This window comes from Carcharodon carcharias, chromosome 18, assembly GCF_017639515.1.
Source record: "Carcharodon carcharias isolate sCarCar2 chromosome 18, sCarCar2.pri, whole genome shotgun sequence".
Lineage (NCBI taxonomy): Eukaryota > Metazoa > Chordata > Chondrichthyes > Lamniformes > Lamnidae > Carcharodon > Carcharodon carcharias.
In genome coordinates, this window is record NC_054484.1 from 26,170,551 (window position 1) to 26,187,042 (window position 16,492).

A 16,492-nucleotide genomic window follows, 5' to 3' on the forward strand; every position below is an offset into this window, starting at 1 on the left:
CATCCCCCTTCCCCCTTCCCCCCCTTAGGGTGGATGAGTCCTCGCGCCCCAGGGGCTCCTGCGACATACTCACTGCGCTCAGAGGGATCTCCTGCTGTCCCAGCCTCAGCAACCCGCCACCGCCGCCGCCGCCGCTGCTCCCGCTCCGCAGGAACGGCGAAGCCATCTTATTGCAGTCGGCTCCTTTAACTGACGGAGCAGATACACACACACACACACCCACCCACCCACCCTCCCCTCCCCCACTTCCCTTCCCTCCCCCACTTCCCTTCCCTCACCGCCGGCCCCGCTCCCACTATTTACAAACTCCAGTCACCCGCTCGACGTCAGGCCTCTCCCTTACCGACCACCCCGTGTGACACACTTCCGCCCGCCCTGACCCCGCCCACCGGAAGTGCGGTTGAGCCCCACAGCTTCCCATCAGCTCGTGGTTGCTCTTCTCTTCATCATCTCTTCACTCGTGTGTGTGTCTCAGTAATCATGATTATATTCTTCCAAACCCTCCAGTGCTTAATGGGATGAGCAAGAGGTTAATTCTGAATTGGAGACGTCCTGGGTTCGAAGGTGACTGACTGTGATTCCCACGTCTAGAAGCACATGAAGCATTTGCCCTGAAGAGGAGTCGTACAGGCTCGATAACGGTTAATTCTTGTTCCTCTCTCCACAGACCTGCTGAGCCTTTTCCAGCATTTTCTGTCTTTTTTTTTTATTTCAGATTTCCGGCACCTTTTTATCGAGCAGATGCCTACGCCGGTTTTCCACGGCTCATTTTCTTTTGCTGGAACCAGCTCCGCCAGTGGCTGTGGCTTGACGGGCACCACTCTCCATCAAATGTGGCCTGCCAGGAGAGGCTCCCATTCTCACCACCTGCCACAGGCGGGTTGGAAGGATTTGTAGGCTGATGATCAAATCTTTTTAAAAACAAAAAACCGCGGAGGCTGGAAATTCAAAACAAAAACGGAATTACCTGGAAAAGCTCAGCAGGTCTGGTGGCAGCATCGGCGGAGAAGGAAAGAGTTGACGCTTCGAGTCCTCATGACCCTTCAGCAGAACTAGAGAATCAATCTTCTTGGCCACTTTAAGATCACACCTTCCATGCTGGAATTAGGACTTGAACCCAGAGCTTCTGGCTGAAAGGCAGGCTCACCACCCACTGCACCACAAGACCTCCTCTGGTCTTTGACTGAAAAAGGTTAAAAAAAAGACTTGCAGTTATATATCATTTTTCACACCTACCAGAGGTTTCAAAGTGCCTTATAGCCAATGAAGTATTTTTTTTAAAGTTGTAATGTCAGAAACATAGCAGCCAATTTGCACTCAGCAAACTCCCACAAACAGCGATGTGATAATGACCCAGATAATGTGCGTTTTTTAATGGGCAGACTTTTCTGCCTGTCAGGCGGGCGGGCCCGACCCAATCTCTGACAGGTGGGGAGCCGATCTCTGCCGGAGAAACAGGCCCCGCCGCCGTTTTACATGAGCGGGCCAATTAAGGCCCGCCCAGCATGATGTCCGGCGGGAAGTGCTATGCGCTTCCTCTGGGGGAGGGGGGGGATTCCCCAAAAGCGAAAGTTCGCTTTCACGCATGCGCACGAAAGAACACACATCTCCCTGAGGCTAAGTGCTGCCTCAGGGAGATCGCTTACACTCTGAAAAATGTAAAAAAATAAAAATTCCCTAACATGTCCCCCTCATGTGACAATGTCACATGAGATGGGACATGTCCATAATATACATACTAACTTTATTAAAATGTTTAAAACTCTGCATGAAACCTCATCCCGCCGCTGGATGAGGATTCATGTTTTATCTATTAGCCGCCGGGGCTGCTGGCCTGCCCGCCAACCTTAAGGTTGGACGTGCAGGTCCTTTAATTGTTTTAATGAGCCTGTCAATTGCCTCAATTGGCCATTGACAGGTCAGCGGGCGCACAGCTGATTTGGCTGCACCCCTGCCTTCCTGAAAATTTAAATGGGGTGGACCCCCAACATCATCCCGTGTCATTTTACATGTCAGCGAGCGGGCCCCACCTCCTGCTCGCCGACGGCAAAATTCTGCCCTATAATTTTGATTGAAAGGTAAATATTGGCCAGGACATCAGGGATAACTCCAGTGTTCTTCTTCGAAGTAGTGTCACATGATCTTTCACATTAACTCGAACAGGCAATGGGGCTGCAGGTTAACGTCTCATCGGAAAAGTGACGGCTCCAGCAGTGCAACAATTCCTCAGTACTGCACTGGATTGTCAGCCTGGATTTTTGTGCTCAAGCCCTGGAGTAGGACTTGAACCCAGGATTCTGTGACACAGAGGCAAGAATGCTATCAAGTGAGCCACGGCTGACAACAAAACTTTGTTTTTCTCTTTGCACGGAGTGTGCTGCCTGACCTGCTCAGCATTTCCAGTATTTTCTTGTTTGTATTATATAGTTCTATGAATGATTGGTACTCAATAGCTATACCAACCGACACTAGTTAAAACACTAGGTAACATACCTAGTGAGTCAATTTGACCTTAAAACTGTTATATATAAAATAGATGCCAAAGCCACCCTCTTCAGCAGTTATTTCTTCAGATTTACAGCAACAAGAAAGTATTTCCAAGCTACTGTGACTCAGTTGCAAAAGTTAATACAGCCAGAATTAACCAGTCTATATTTGATTAACAATACTTGGCAGGGCTCCAACGAACATGACCAAGAATCTGTCATGATGTGACCTGTCATGAAGTGAGCAGGTCACTTGCAACCGCCTTGTCAATCAGGACTTGAGATGATGCACTGGCAAACCATGGCGATCTAACAATTGTAGAAAGCTTAAAGCTTCTCCGTCATTTGTCTTTTATTCATAGGGAGGGGAAGCTTAGGACAGGCTTTCAATTCTACCACGTGTACTGCAACACAATTCCTGTGTTCCCATTATTGCATTCTCGCTCCTGATAGATGACACAGCTCCCTGTCCTATTGCAGATCTGTCCGTTTTGATCTAATATCCACAAAAACAGCAGACCATCCTTGACATATATCCAGAAGGGATTAAGGCTGCAAACCTCCAGAGCAAATCTTCGGCCTTTTGTGAGAACATTGTACCCATATGGGTGTACAAAAGGCCCTACGTACCCATAGATCCCCTCATGCTCTAACCTCCACCATGGCCAACATAACACATCTCTGATCGAGTTGGACTCCTTGTGTTGCCCTTGAGATCCCCTATCCATCTGACAGTAGTTTGTACGGTCTTCCGTCTCTGCTGGGATAAATCATTTGCAATGTTGTTCTGTATCCTCATTTTCATTCTTTATACAGATCCTTTTTCCCTCCCATACCTAATATGCAGTCACTGGCATTTTAGCTCTCGTGCACCTTGTTTTACAATCACCTCCAATAGATTGAAGGGTACCCTCCCGGACAATATCTAATGTTGAGGCCAATGGGGCAATGGCAATCTGACTTTTGTACTCTGAATTATTGAGCCTGCAATTGTCCCTGTTATGACTTCAGCATAAAGCACTGTGCAACACAGCAGCAGTGAGAATAGTGTTCCCATCTTTCCTAGCCTTGTCTTGGCTGATTGGAGAAAGAAATAAAAGTGGAACTGTTGCTTCTGTTTATTTCCATCTTCTCCAAGGGACTGGCCTGACAATGATCCCATTTAGTGCCACTTCTTTATTCACTATGGGCTTAAGCCTAGGCTATTCCCTTAAAGTATAACCATTCTGTACTTGGAGACACATTAGGTGCCCCTTCTCCATCATTCCATTGGATAGGATGAGTCAGCCTAACCATGCTCATGATTATGACTTCTGAACCTGTTGGCAGGCTGGTAAACCTTCATTTAGTTCATGTGCAGCTTTTAATTTGCTGGGACTAATTTTGCCTACAATGCTGTAAGTTCCAATTTTTGATCTGTCAGGGGTCAATGTACGTGGTAGTAGGGAGAAGGGTAATTCTGAATCCTGAACCACTGTCAAACCTAGATCAAACAAGTATAATTTGGCAATCTGTCACCTAGTGTCACAATTTCATACATTTAAAATATCCTTCCTCACCAGGGTGATTTCTGTTCCCTTATGCAGCACCGTAGCCCTGTGAACTACCCTGTCCCCTGTCATGCCCATGAACCCCCTTACGGTACAGACCCTTGACCATATGGACTTGATATTCCCCACTCCAGACCCAAAAGGCTTCTACATTCTGATGTACCTGAAGTACAGCAGCTGTGATTGTGGCCCAAGCACTCCCAGTGCTATCAGGGATGGAGTTCTAAGATTACGACTTAGTGACAGTGAAGGAACCATAATGTAGTTCTAAGTCAGAATGGTGTGAGGCTTGGATGGGAACTTGCAGGTGGTGGGCTTCCTATGCATCCACAGCCTTTGTCCTTCTCAGTGGTAGATGTTGCAGGTTTGGAAGGTGCTGTCAAAGGAGTCTTGGCGAGTTGCTGCACTGCATCTTCTAGGTGGTACATACTGCTGTGAGTTGGTGCTCTATTACTTACACCCCTACCCTGTCGCCTTCCCAATTCCCCTTACAAAGAAGACAGTCACTAACTTATCAGAGAACTCACAAATATATATCTGAGGCCTTAGTTGATTCACACCAACAGGATCTACTTTCAAATAGCCAGATAAGCAGCACAACGTACCTTTAAATGTATGAGTGCATTACTACCCTGGCCTGCAGCAAAGCATACAGCTTCAGCAGCAGCTGCCTGCCTCTAGGCTACTCAAGGTAAGTAACAGACACAGGAACAGCAACAACATGCCGCATGCTTAAGACAGGCAGAATCCACCTCAGCGATTCAGCTATTCTTGGAACCCAAGGCAGGGCCTGCTGAAACACATTGCTCCAGAACACGTACATTGCCTTCCTGGGCAGACAGCAGCTACTGCTGCTGCTACTGCTACTTGTAAGTAGCCAATTCTCACTGTCGACAGAGCGAGATCTCAGATCCACATTTGCTTCACGCTCGAAGTTCAGGAAGCAACATGCTTCCTTAGGCAAGCCCTACTTGTGGATTCCTCTCCAGTCAGCACTCTGGAGACTGGGCACATGTGCAGGCCCCATCAATGGAGTGCAGAGTCACATAGGGTGCATATGTTCTGTTGTAAGGTTATTGACATGTTAACTTCCCTTTTCACAGATGCTGCCCAACTTGCCAGCATTTTCTGATTTTGTTGCAGAGTGCCTTGTAATTAATAATTCTGCATTTTCTTTGACTGCTTTCATTGTTCCAGGAAACAGGCATGACTTCACTTTAATCAATTTTCAAAGAATACAATTGGCAAGTTCTTAACAGTTCACAAAGCTACGACTAAAGGCCACATAACAGTTAGTAATGTATTGTACCCGTTCTGATTGAAGCTGCAGAGTGTGGTGGAGCCAACTGTCCACCACGTACCAAAGGTAACGATGTTATCTAGCAGTGATGCAATGCTGAGTTAGAGGCTAAAAGATTGTGAAGACAGGTTACATAGACTGGGCTTATATCCCTTTAAATATTGAATCCTTCTGGATTCAACATTGAGTTCAACAATTTTAGATCATAACTCTGCCCACATTTAGTTTCATGGTTTTTTTCTGCTGTTTTCACCATGCCCCCCCTACCATTTCTTTTTGAATTCCTTTCCATATGGATGGCTACCATTCACACCACCTCTAGACACATCTCGTTTCTTTACTTGTCCCATTACCCCTCCCTTTGGCCTGCATCATGAAACCTTTTGTCATTTAATATCCCGTGCCCTCCACCCTAATAGACCTTCCCTTGTTCTTCTTCCCAGCACCCCTCTTCAAAACCTATCACATCTCTTTAACGTTTCAGGTCTGTGACTTTTCATCAGACCCAAGAAAAGTTAAGTTTTGTTTCTCTCTCCACAGATACTGCCAGACCTGCTGAGTGGTTCTAGCATTTTCTGTTTTCAATTTTGAAGATTAAGGAGTGGTGTAATTAAGGAATTTAAGATAATTAAAGTATTTGATATGGTAGATAGCAAAAAAACTATTTTCTCTTTTGGGCAAGTCCTGAACAAAGATAACTTAGAACTAGGCCATTCGGGACTGATGTTAGCAAGCACTTCTTCACACCAAGAGTAACGGAAATCTCTCTGTCAAAAGCCTGTTGAGGTTGGGTCAGTTGAAATTTTAAAGCAGACTAACAAAAATATGAAATCAGGTGGGTAAATGGAGTCAAAATTCAGATAAGCTAGTACCTAATTAAATGGCAGAAGAGGCTTGAGGGCTGAATGGACTATTCTTGTTCCTATGTTCCACTGCACTGAACACATCCAGTGCAATACCAAAAGGATTAAAAAAAATCAACAGGGATTTGGACTGGTTCACATGATGTAAACTGAGGGCCATTTTTAAAAAAAAAATATTGGTCACCATTTGCAATGTTAATACATTTTAAATGTAGCCAAAACATATACATGTTCACAAATGGTCTTTTCTGCTCAGCTTAAAAGGTAGGGTTTGTTATAGAGCGAGCCAAAATAAAATGGAGCAGGAGAATTTCCTTTTAAATTCCCTAAAAGAGAATTAAAATATGCTCTATAATCAAGCTTTTTCAAAAAATGGAACCCGAATGGTGAGCCCCTTTCACTAAGCTTAAATCCTTCTGCACCATCTTCTCTGGTCTAACATTTTAAACAAGTCCTCATATTTTTCTAGGCGCTATCTTGATGCAGACATATCACAATTATGAGGTTTATAAGATTATGTTTTGGGACTGTCTTTAATTTACGGTAAAATGAAGGGGGTCACATGACCTGTTCTGAAGATTGCCTGATAACAGGTCTGGGTGATAGGGCTGCTAAAGGTTAAAGGAAGGCCTAGTTTGTTTTACTGGGAAATAGGTACAATTATTCACACTTGTGGACAATGACAACGGCCAGCTGTGATCCTGGTGGACAAACTGCAAGTCTACAGGTCCCAGAAAAATGTTGAGAGGGTAAAGACAAACAGCACCAGGGACAGAGCCAGGCTAGAACGAGATGAAGTGGCCCTGCTTGAGTGACTAAAGATATGTACCTGGGACTGGAGACATCTGCTTGTCATATGATTATGTACTGACAAGATTAGAATTAGAATAATGTAAACAGTTCCGCTTTAAACTGTCCATTTACTTCTAAGATAAGAGAGAGTTGGGTTCTCAAGAATAGCTAATCAGCTATATCCACTGGATATAAGTCCAAGTTGCCATGGAAATGGGCTTTGAGAGGGGAAGGATTTCTACAATATCCCTGAAAACTTTCAGACACAGTCAGCTAAGCTCCAGGAGAAAGAGAGCAGCTAAAGGCCAATGTCTCTGGTTTACCGTGCCAGAATACAGGTGGAAGCTTGTGTTCAGACTGAAAAGACCAAATTCATGAGGAGTTCAAATGATTTGCAAGGTTTGCCTAGCTTGAACCAGAGAAAGGATCTCCAGTATTACTCTCACCATGAAGGACAATTCTGGGTTTAGAAGTTACCAGCCTGAGAAAGGAAAAGAACAGAAATAAACTCTTGGGAACTAAGTATCATTTTGGATTGATTTCAGTAGAATTGAATGTCTACTTTAAGGACAGTGTAATGTATGTCTGTGAACTGTTATTTTCAGTTGTGCTAAAATGAAATGGGGGCGGGGGAGGCGTTCTGTTCTGTCGTTTAAAGAGCGAGCTGTCTTTCAAGATGGTGCTTAGTCAATAAAGCATGAAGTCTTTTGTTACAGTAAGCATCCTAAAACATGAAATCGTGTCATTCTCTCAGCTAAACCTTAAAAAGAAATTCAAACTTCCAGTTTTCATGGGGATTGTAATAATTAACTTGTCATAAATAGATTAGAAAATATTTTTTAAAACAACACATACAGGGATGTGTATGCATATTGAATACATTAAGCATGCATGGCAACAATGGTAATTAAATCCACAAATGTAATGGGACAATCTCCAGGTATGCACAGCTCTGTGGTATAAAAACCATTCATACTGTCATCCTGTTGTAAGAGTTAGACAAGGATTTCTGTGTTTTTAGTAAAACCAAAAGGTCATTAGAATTCTCCAGACAAACCTTGTACAGCATAAGGGCCAATATCAGCAGAACTCTCCAGAAAAACCTTGGGGATCATAAGCAATTAACTGGTTAGGAGACAGAAAAGGGGGATGAGAATAAACAGATAAGGGTAAAGACAAACAGCACCAGGGACAGAGCCAGGCTAAAATGAGATGAAGAAGCCCTGCTTGAGTGACTAAAGATATGTACCTGGGACTGGAGACATCTGCTTATCATGTGATTATGCACTGACAAGATTAAAATTTGAATAGTGCAATGTGTACGTAACTAATTGTGTACAAAAGGATGGTTTTCCTATAATCGGTAGAGTTCTATTTTAGCCAGTCTAAGGCAGACTCTCCCTGCATTTGCTTGAATAAATTATCATTAACCTGTATCTGTCTCTCCTGTGGTCAATTCCTAGAAGGCACTACAACACCTGTAATGAGGTTCTGGATTTTATTTAGTGACCAGGTTTCTATTCTTGGCACATACATTCACAGTATTAAGTTTGCAGATTGAAAATAAGGCTGTAAACTTAAATACAAATCCATAAAGCAATAAGAGCATTCCCTTTCTTCATATTCTTAAGTTTACATTCTCATTAGGATAACTCACACATTTTACAGGGTTATTTCTCTGTTGTGCCAATCTGGCTGGGTATAAAAAATTGAGCCATTTTAGAGTCATTTAGATACAAAGGGAATGCGGCATCTGAAAATAGATATTTATACACTATTGTTTATATATATATATATATATATATACACACACACACACACATACACAGTGAAGTTAATATCTGAAATGGCTATATCAGTTAATAGCATTGTATAAACTAACACCGATACCTTCCATTACAGGTACTGCATTTTTCCAACAAAAGACCCATAACAGAACAGACACAGTACAAGTTAGCTCTAAGGCTACTGCCAGCCTGGATGAGAGGTACTCAACTCTGTCCCTGAATTTCACCCATGGTATTTAACAGCACAGACACTAAGCTTGTTTCAATAGGTGCAGGATAATTAAAAGGATTGGATTGGCCCCAGTAGGTGAGCCATTACCAGTTTATTCCTAGCAAACAGAAATTAATTCTGCCCTTCACCACAATCAAACCACTCAAAAATAACAGTGCAAAAACAAAGGAGTTCCAAAATTTCACGTTTCAAAAATGCTTCATTGTGTTTGGACTTTGCTCTGATAAGACTGTTAAGACACCAGAAGGACAAAACTTCTTGTATATAACTTCAATAACAACTTAGTTCAGTCAGTAACCATGGTTTTACTGCCATAATTAAGATACATTCCATTGAGTTCAATGTTCCATCATCATTTCCAAAAAGTCACGCGCAATATTTTCTTCTATTCTTCGTAAAACAGCACCACCATCAGTGGCCGGTTCCATTAGAGAAGCTGGACTGTGAAGACCATGTGCATTTAGTTCTCCAAGGGATCTATTTGGTTGAGTTTTAAAGATGCAGCTCAGTGTTCTGAAGAAGTGTGCAAGTGTATGGATACTGGACACAGATTGTTGAGTCAAGAGGGGAAACTCATACACATCGCTGGGTGTGATTTCTTCTGCACAGTAAATTTCCTGCATTAAGAAAGAAAAAAAAAATGTTCCTTTTCTCACAATTACACATCAACCTCTGAACACAAGAATAAGCAGGCAGCCAATTTCCAAGCAACCTAAACCAGTGGATGAAAATAGTCAGGTGCCTATATAACTGATCTCCACTCATTCCCTTCCTTATGTAAAAGGATCCCACCCACACCAGATGGCTCCCCCAGCAACCTCAGCAACAGACTTTGGTGAACTTTCAGACAGAAACTTGAGTCCTACCATAAGACAGCACACTGTGGTTATACTAAAAGCCTGCACCCCCGGGAGGCATATTTTCATATTTACAGACAAATAAAAGCCGTTCTGTATGGATTATGATCACTGAATAAGAACAAAGTTTCAAGGGCATTTATAATAGCATTACTCACTAGTTCTAGAGAATATACTGGTAGCTCCTGGATACCTTTTCACCACTAAAAATGCACCGACAACTAAAGTAGGTAAGCCGAAGGAACAAAAATGAAAAAGTAGCTAACCAAAACCTACAAAGAAATGACATTAAACACCAACAGCTGTAAGCAAATTGGTGAATACATGCACTTCCATGGAAAATGTCACAAAAGCTGGACTAAAATGATTAAAGTTGGAAGACCCAACCCTTTCAAACTAATTCTGAAATGTTTGGCCAAAACTCTAACCAAGGAGAATAATTTGAAAAAGCCTCCAATTTCTTTTAGTTACTGAGGTGTAATTAGTAAAAGCTATCCTTGTGTTATTTTAAAATTTAGAACAGGCAATCAGATATGACTAGGACACAGTCAGACTGCAACTTCTAGTTCATGGTGACATGAAGGAGGGAAGCTCAAAGAAAGATAAAGACTTTTATATGACTACATCCAAGTAATCGAGGGGAATTGAAGGTATTACCTCCTGAAAATAAAGACTGTTTATTTGTGCTGCAACACTAGGGGAAGCACTTGCTACCCATGCACCAATGTCAGTTTCAGTTCCCAGAAATGCACTAAGTGCAGCAGCAGGTGGGTAAAATGCAAGTCCTACCCGCCAATGAAAATGGTGGGTTTTCACACTGTATAGCCCTGAACCCACCTCATTTATTCAGTCCCACGGAACTTAACATCCAAGGCGAGTGATCTCTCATTTGCCCACCTGCCATAACCCCGCTGGCCGCCATCTTTAAAAGGCAACCGCCAGCAAAGTGCTCATCGCCACCAGCTCACCAGCGCTGTCCGGGTGACATGGCCAGCAAAGGAAAATAGACTGCAGCCCCCCGCTTCAACGACAGGTCCCTCAAGTGACTGCTGGATGCCGTGGAGGCCTGCTGGGATGTCCTCTACCCCTGTTCTGGCCGCGGGATGGGCAAAGTCACCAACCCGGTCTTGTCTAGCCAGTGCGAGAGCCTCATCCTCAAGGACCCCCTCAACCTCATACCCATCGGCACCCTCCCCATTGGAGGAGAGATGTAGCTCCTCCATCTCCTCCTCAGCTAGCTCCTCTCCTTGTTGCAGCGCCAGGTTGTAAAGGGCGCATCAGACGACGATGATGCATGACACCATCTGTGGACTCTATTGCAGGACTCCTTCAGAACCGTATCTTCAGCTGATGGTCTGCTGCAGCAAGTTGCGAGTTGCTGCATGAGCCTCATTACAGCATCGCTCTGCTGCAGTCTGAGGCCACTGCACGGGTGTCATCAGGCAAGGCCTCTGTGGGTAGCCTTTGTCCCCAAGGAGCCAACCCTGCAGCCTCCATGGATCCTGGAAGACTGCAGGGATCTGTGAGCGATTCAAGATATAGGCGTCGTGCACAATCCCTGGAAACCGTGCGCACACCTGCAGGATGCATTTCTGGTGGTTGCATACCAGCTGCACATCAAATAAGTGGAAGCCCTTGTGGTTGATGAAGTCCACTGAGTGTAGCGATGGAGACCTGAGTGCCACATGAGTGCAGTCAATCGCACCTTGTACCTGTGGGAATCCCGGGATCAAGGCGAATCCAATCGCCCTTGCATCCTGGCTGTCCCAGTCCTGGGCGAAAAGTTGTGTGCCATGAAGATGGTGGTATCCGTGACCTCATGGATGCATTTGTGGCGGCAGATTGTGAAACCCACACAGAGGTTGCCTTTGGAGTCCTGAAAGGAGCCACGGGCATAGAAATTGAGTGCCACGGTCACTTTCATAGCTCCATGGAGATAACCTCCATGTCACCTTGCAACCAAGTCCTGTTGTAAATTGTAGATGTGAGCCACCAGGTCGCTAGACATGTGCAGTCATCAGCGATACTGATTCTCAGTCGTCTGCAGGAATGGCAGGCGTCGACCGTCGACCCTGGGTGTTGCTAGGCGCCAACCAGTTACGGCTTGCTGTCATTCCTGGGAAGCATGTGTGGGAGCCTCTGCTGCCCCTTCTTCATGAGGTTGTGCTTGGTGGCCCTTTGGAGCCTCCACATTGCTTGCATGGGCGGGCAGGCTAGGAGCCTGACCCCAATCATATCACTGTGGCTGCACCTGATCTGTCTCAGTTGCAGAGACATGGTCAGTTTATACAAGTGTCCCTAATGCGTGGCCAATTCCCTCGCTTACCCTGCGCCCCACCTCAATTGCCTGTGCACAGGACGGAGCGGCAGAGCAGCATTTGACGCCTCTCCCCAACAACGGTCGCCTCCGAGGCTGGCCAGCAGTTGCCCCCAGACAACCGCCACCACCACCCCACCCCCCCAAAAACCCCTTAACAGTTGCCTCCGGGGCCAGACATCAGCCATCCCCATCCCCGGTGCCCGAGGCCTGTAAACAAGTGAGCTGTGGAGAACGCTGCTGCTCACTCGCCTCAGTTCCCCCAAAGTGAAGGCCGCCAAGTGCATATCACCTGCGTGCTGTTGCGAAACATGTTGGCGTGCTTTCCCGACAACATGGAACCCCACCACATTGTCCGTCCAAGAGCTTGGCGGGATGGCCTTTTAATTATGTGATGTATCACAATTAGCCCCCCGCCAACCAATGGCAGGAAACATGGCCTACCATCGGCGGATTGAGCAGACAATCGGAACCTGCCTTCACGCTGTCGTGAAGCAGGTCGCACCATATTTTCCATGCACGCCACCTGTCACGCCCGCTGCCAGCAGGCTCAGAAAATTCCGCCCAGTGTCAGTGTCAGTTGCTGCATTTAAACAAAGTTGGCTTGACACAGACTAACAATACTGTGCAGTCCTTAACTGATTGCAAGTTCTTGTGTCCACTTCACCTACCATTTATCAACAGATCTCTCTGTAAACTATGTTGATGATTTAATAAATGTTAAAGAAACATAATCAGGAAATTTCAATAAATGAGATTCACAACTTCCAATGAACTCAGACTGTGGAGAATTTTCTTTTGGTTAAATTTGAATGAAAACTAAAGTAATTTACTATCTCATGTAGGATTCAAAACAATGACCCTGAAATTAAGAGTCTGACTATCATCCAACTGGGCTGTGAGGGGCACACTGCACAAAGCTTTAACAAGCTGGGGGAAAAATAAACTCATTCATTTTATTTTCATGGTGTGCTTTATTATGGCAAGTTAATTGGTATTGTGTGTGGTGGGTCTGATCCCTCTAGATGCATCCATTTCTTTACCTTGATAGCATTTAAGAGCTTTAATAATAAATTAATTGCCAGTCACAGCACTACAACTCATTTGATGTGATGTAAGTAGACAGATTCACAAAACCAGATTTTATATAGTAATTCTGATATAGAAAAATTTCATCCTGCCACTGGCATCAGGAACAGTTGTGCACACACCAGTAACTGCAGTCTGTGTTGAGTGCAAATGCTTGACTGTTCTTGCTGCATCTCTGGTCAGTGGCAGGAGTTACAGTGAGAGGAAGAACATTTACCCCATTTCTTTGATCCAGAATATCCAGAATCCGTACAGTATGTGGTTTATATGCCTGGAACATTTCCACAACATCCATCTGTGGGCTGCAATCTTCAGCATCCACCTCAGGAACAAAAGCCCACCTGTACCTAAAAAGATCATGTAAGATTTTCAGTATCTACTTTTGCAAGTCGATGCAACTTCCAAAGGAAAGGGATCAGATGAGAGCGAGAGAGCGGCTCTCTCTCCAATTTTCTGAGAGCTATCTTCCCTTTAGAAATTGAGATCCAAAATGCAACAACAGGGTGGAAAATGTGGCAAAGAAGTCAAACATAGATGCAAAAGAAAGAGGAGAAGCAGGCCATATAGCCCCTAGAGCCTGCTCTACCATTCAATAGGGACATGGTTGAACTTCTACATCAACTCCATCGCTGGGTCCTTAAACGTGTATTATATTTTGTGAAATGTTTAATCTTATACATCTGCTAATGTATGTAACCAAAAATGACAAATTATTGGAGTATCAATAGTCTTGTTTGTGGGGGACTGCCAAGGGATTGCGGGGAGGGTACGTGTGGCAGGAGTGAACATGGTATTGAGCAACGACAGGTGGCTGGAGGTCAATTTTTAGTTTGGTCTTAAGTTATACTTTTTTGAAGGCATTCAAGGCAGCAAAGAACTCAGCATTAACACCAGTCTAATCAGTAAGTGTTCACTGATAACTGATGGTGAACAACAAAGTCACCAAGAATGGCAGTGTCACTAGGAGGTGAATGTTGGTGTTTGGCACTGAATAAAAAAGGACAGGATCAGGCTGGTCTGTAATGATACTTGCAGTTGAATAGCCTGCTAGTACTCACTGCCAAGGCTCACACATGCATGGTGGTCACTTGAATGAGGTACCAGATGAATGCGAGCATCCATGGACCAATATGCCAGGGAAGAGTCTACAACAGGATTTATGGTTTCACTATCATCAGGTTAAGTCAATCTGGGGAAAAGGAGACTGAGATAACTGTCCTCCATCAACTTACAAATGACATTCCTAGATTGAGCTCTGAGCAAAAAGCTCACCACCAGGATTTTCCCTTTAACTACAAGGGAATACTCGAGTTCTATTCTAGACATGCTGGCCAAACTCACATCAAGAAATCTCTGGACTATTAAGGAAATTAGGCACATAAGCAAAGTAAAGCTGCAGCATTTTTATTAGTCCCAAGAGTCTTGAGAATAGTACACCTCACACTGTAGACTTACATTTGGAATAAAGGCATCGCTTCATGTGGAAAACAGAGTGCTGTATCCAGAAATTTACAAGCGGATAAATACATGTCAAGATCATTCTGCTCCATATCGAACAATAGTGATCCATTTCCATTGTTAACCGTAGATCTTTGACCTGCTTTGCTGAAAAACAGAAGTCAGTTCCATCATCACTGAATGCCGAATGCAATCAAATTCTTGAACGTAAACACAAAAGCAATTTTCCCTACATTGCATGGCATTTTCTTCTTTTACTCACCCAATGATGTTGACTCCTAAAACATAGAAAATAGAAGACGTATGACTCTTTGCTAGGTTAAGGGTCTAAGACTAACATGCAAGCCCTGGCACCTCACCAAAGTGGCCATTGTGCAAGTGCATATCTTGCCACTAAGCAATCGTCAGCTTTCAACTGTGAGGCTGACCCTGACCTGCCCCAACACACAAGGCACCCCTTCTCATGACACCAGCATTTTTGGCAAGTTCAATGTTCAACGTCAGTCATGATTCCCTTTTTGATTAGGCTGGCACCTAATGTTGAGCTTTTGCTATTTTAAACAGCCCAGAATGAAGTAATCAAAAAGCCTTGCAACAAACTGACTTGCTAACTAATTCAGTTAATATTCTAAATAATTTTGCACTTTCAATCCATACTTTTAGACTGTATCTGTCACCTCACCACTGGGATCCTTTAACCTCTGAACTAATACTGCAACAGATCACATTAGTTATATCTTTACCAGTATTTCTTGATTTGGCACCAAACATGGCCTCTTGAGATATCGTTACCATATTTCTTGAGCCCAACTGCAGTTTTCATTCTTCTGACCCTGCTACAGTTGAAGTAGCTGACATTATTTCACTTTCACTTCTGCCACATGCAGTACTACATCCTAAGCACTTTTTCCAAGTTAAACCACAACTGCAAGATATGCGAACAATGACGCAGACTGGCAAAAATAAACAAATTCAAGATATATGTCAGAGATGACAAAGACTTGATTTGAGACCATTTGATGATGGGACTAGATACCTTAGGTTTCCATGACTGATGACACGGATGGGCTGAGTAATCTCCCCATTTGTAACCTTAGAAACCTTGGTTCAATCATAACCATCATTCTGCTCTGTCTCATAAAACCTCTCCCTACATCAACTGAGCATAGATTTTATGTACACCATTATTTTAATGCTGCCATTAACTAGTTTAAAATGCATGAGACAAATCCATGTGATCTGGCCGTCATGGGGACATGGTCACAAGTCAAGCCTTTTTGAAAGTCAGGTGCCAAGTTTTACAACTGGACACAATAGGAAAGTCAGCTATTCTTGCTGCTTACAGGCCTATAAACTCCACTCAGTCAGAGATATTACTGGGTGTACAAAGCAGGGAAGCTATAGCTATGAGACCAGAATGCTTGTAAGAGTCGCTTATCTGCTCAGAAAACCATGACAACAGAACAGATGGCACTTTTGGAGATTTAAGAACCAAGGATTCACCAAAGTCAACCTCGTGGATAGAATTCAGTCCGTTTGTTATAGTAAAAAGTCTAAAAATGTGAAATTTTGTCATGTAATCCTTCGTCACTGAGAAATTCATCTTTTTAAAAAAATTAACAGTCTTTGGAGATTTTAACTTCAAAAATGCTTTTAGTTCAGAAACACCAGTTTCTTCATGCATCCTGCAATTTTGCTAAATAGCTATGATCTCTTGCCTTTGATGGCTCCAATCTTAGTCAATGTTACGATGAAGGCTGA

General features: G+C 43.8%; 2 protein-coding genes across 6 annotated transcripts in view; both read right to left on the reverse strand.

Moving 5' to 3' along the window:
- LOC121290646 (MORC family CW-type zinc finger protein 3-like) overlaps positions 1-211 on the reverse strand; it is a 50,795-nt gene extending 50,584 nt beyond the window's left edge. Inside the window, exon 1 of the mRNA XM_041211361.1 lies at positions 74-211. Coding sequence (XP_041067295.1) covers positions 74-166 — 93 coding nt within the window. The 5' untranslated portion in view covers positions 167-211. The remainder of the gene's footprint in view (positions 1-73) is intronic.
- Positions 212-8,475: 8,264 nt separating this feature from the next.
- The window catches only part of dop1b (DOP1 leucine zipper like protein B), a 133,230-nt gene continuing 125,213 nt past the window's right edge, over positions 8,476-16,492 (reverse strand). For all 5 annotated transcript variants that reach the window (XM_041211835.1, XM_041211836.1, XM_041211834.1 and 2 more), the window contains 3 exons: positions 14,729-14,878; positions 13,491-13,620; positions 8,476-9,627 (listed from right to left, as the gene is read on the reverse strand). In XM_041211835.1, the coding sequence (XP_041067769.1) occupies positions 9,349-9,627; positions 13,491-13,620; positions 14,729-14,878 (559 nt within the window). In that variant the 3' untranslated portion in view covers positions 8,476-9,348. The remainder of the gene's footprint in view (positions 9,628-13,490; positions 13,621-14,728; positions 14,879-16,492) is intronic.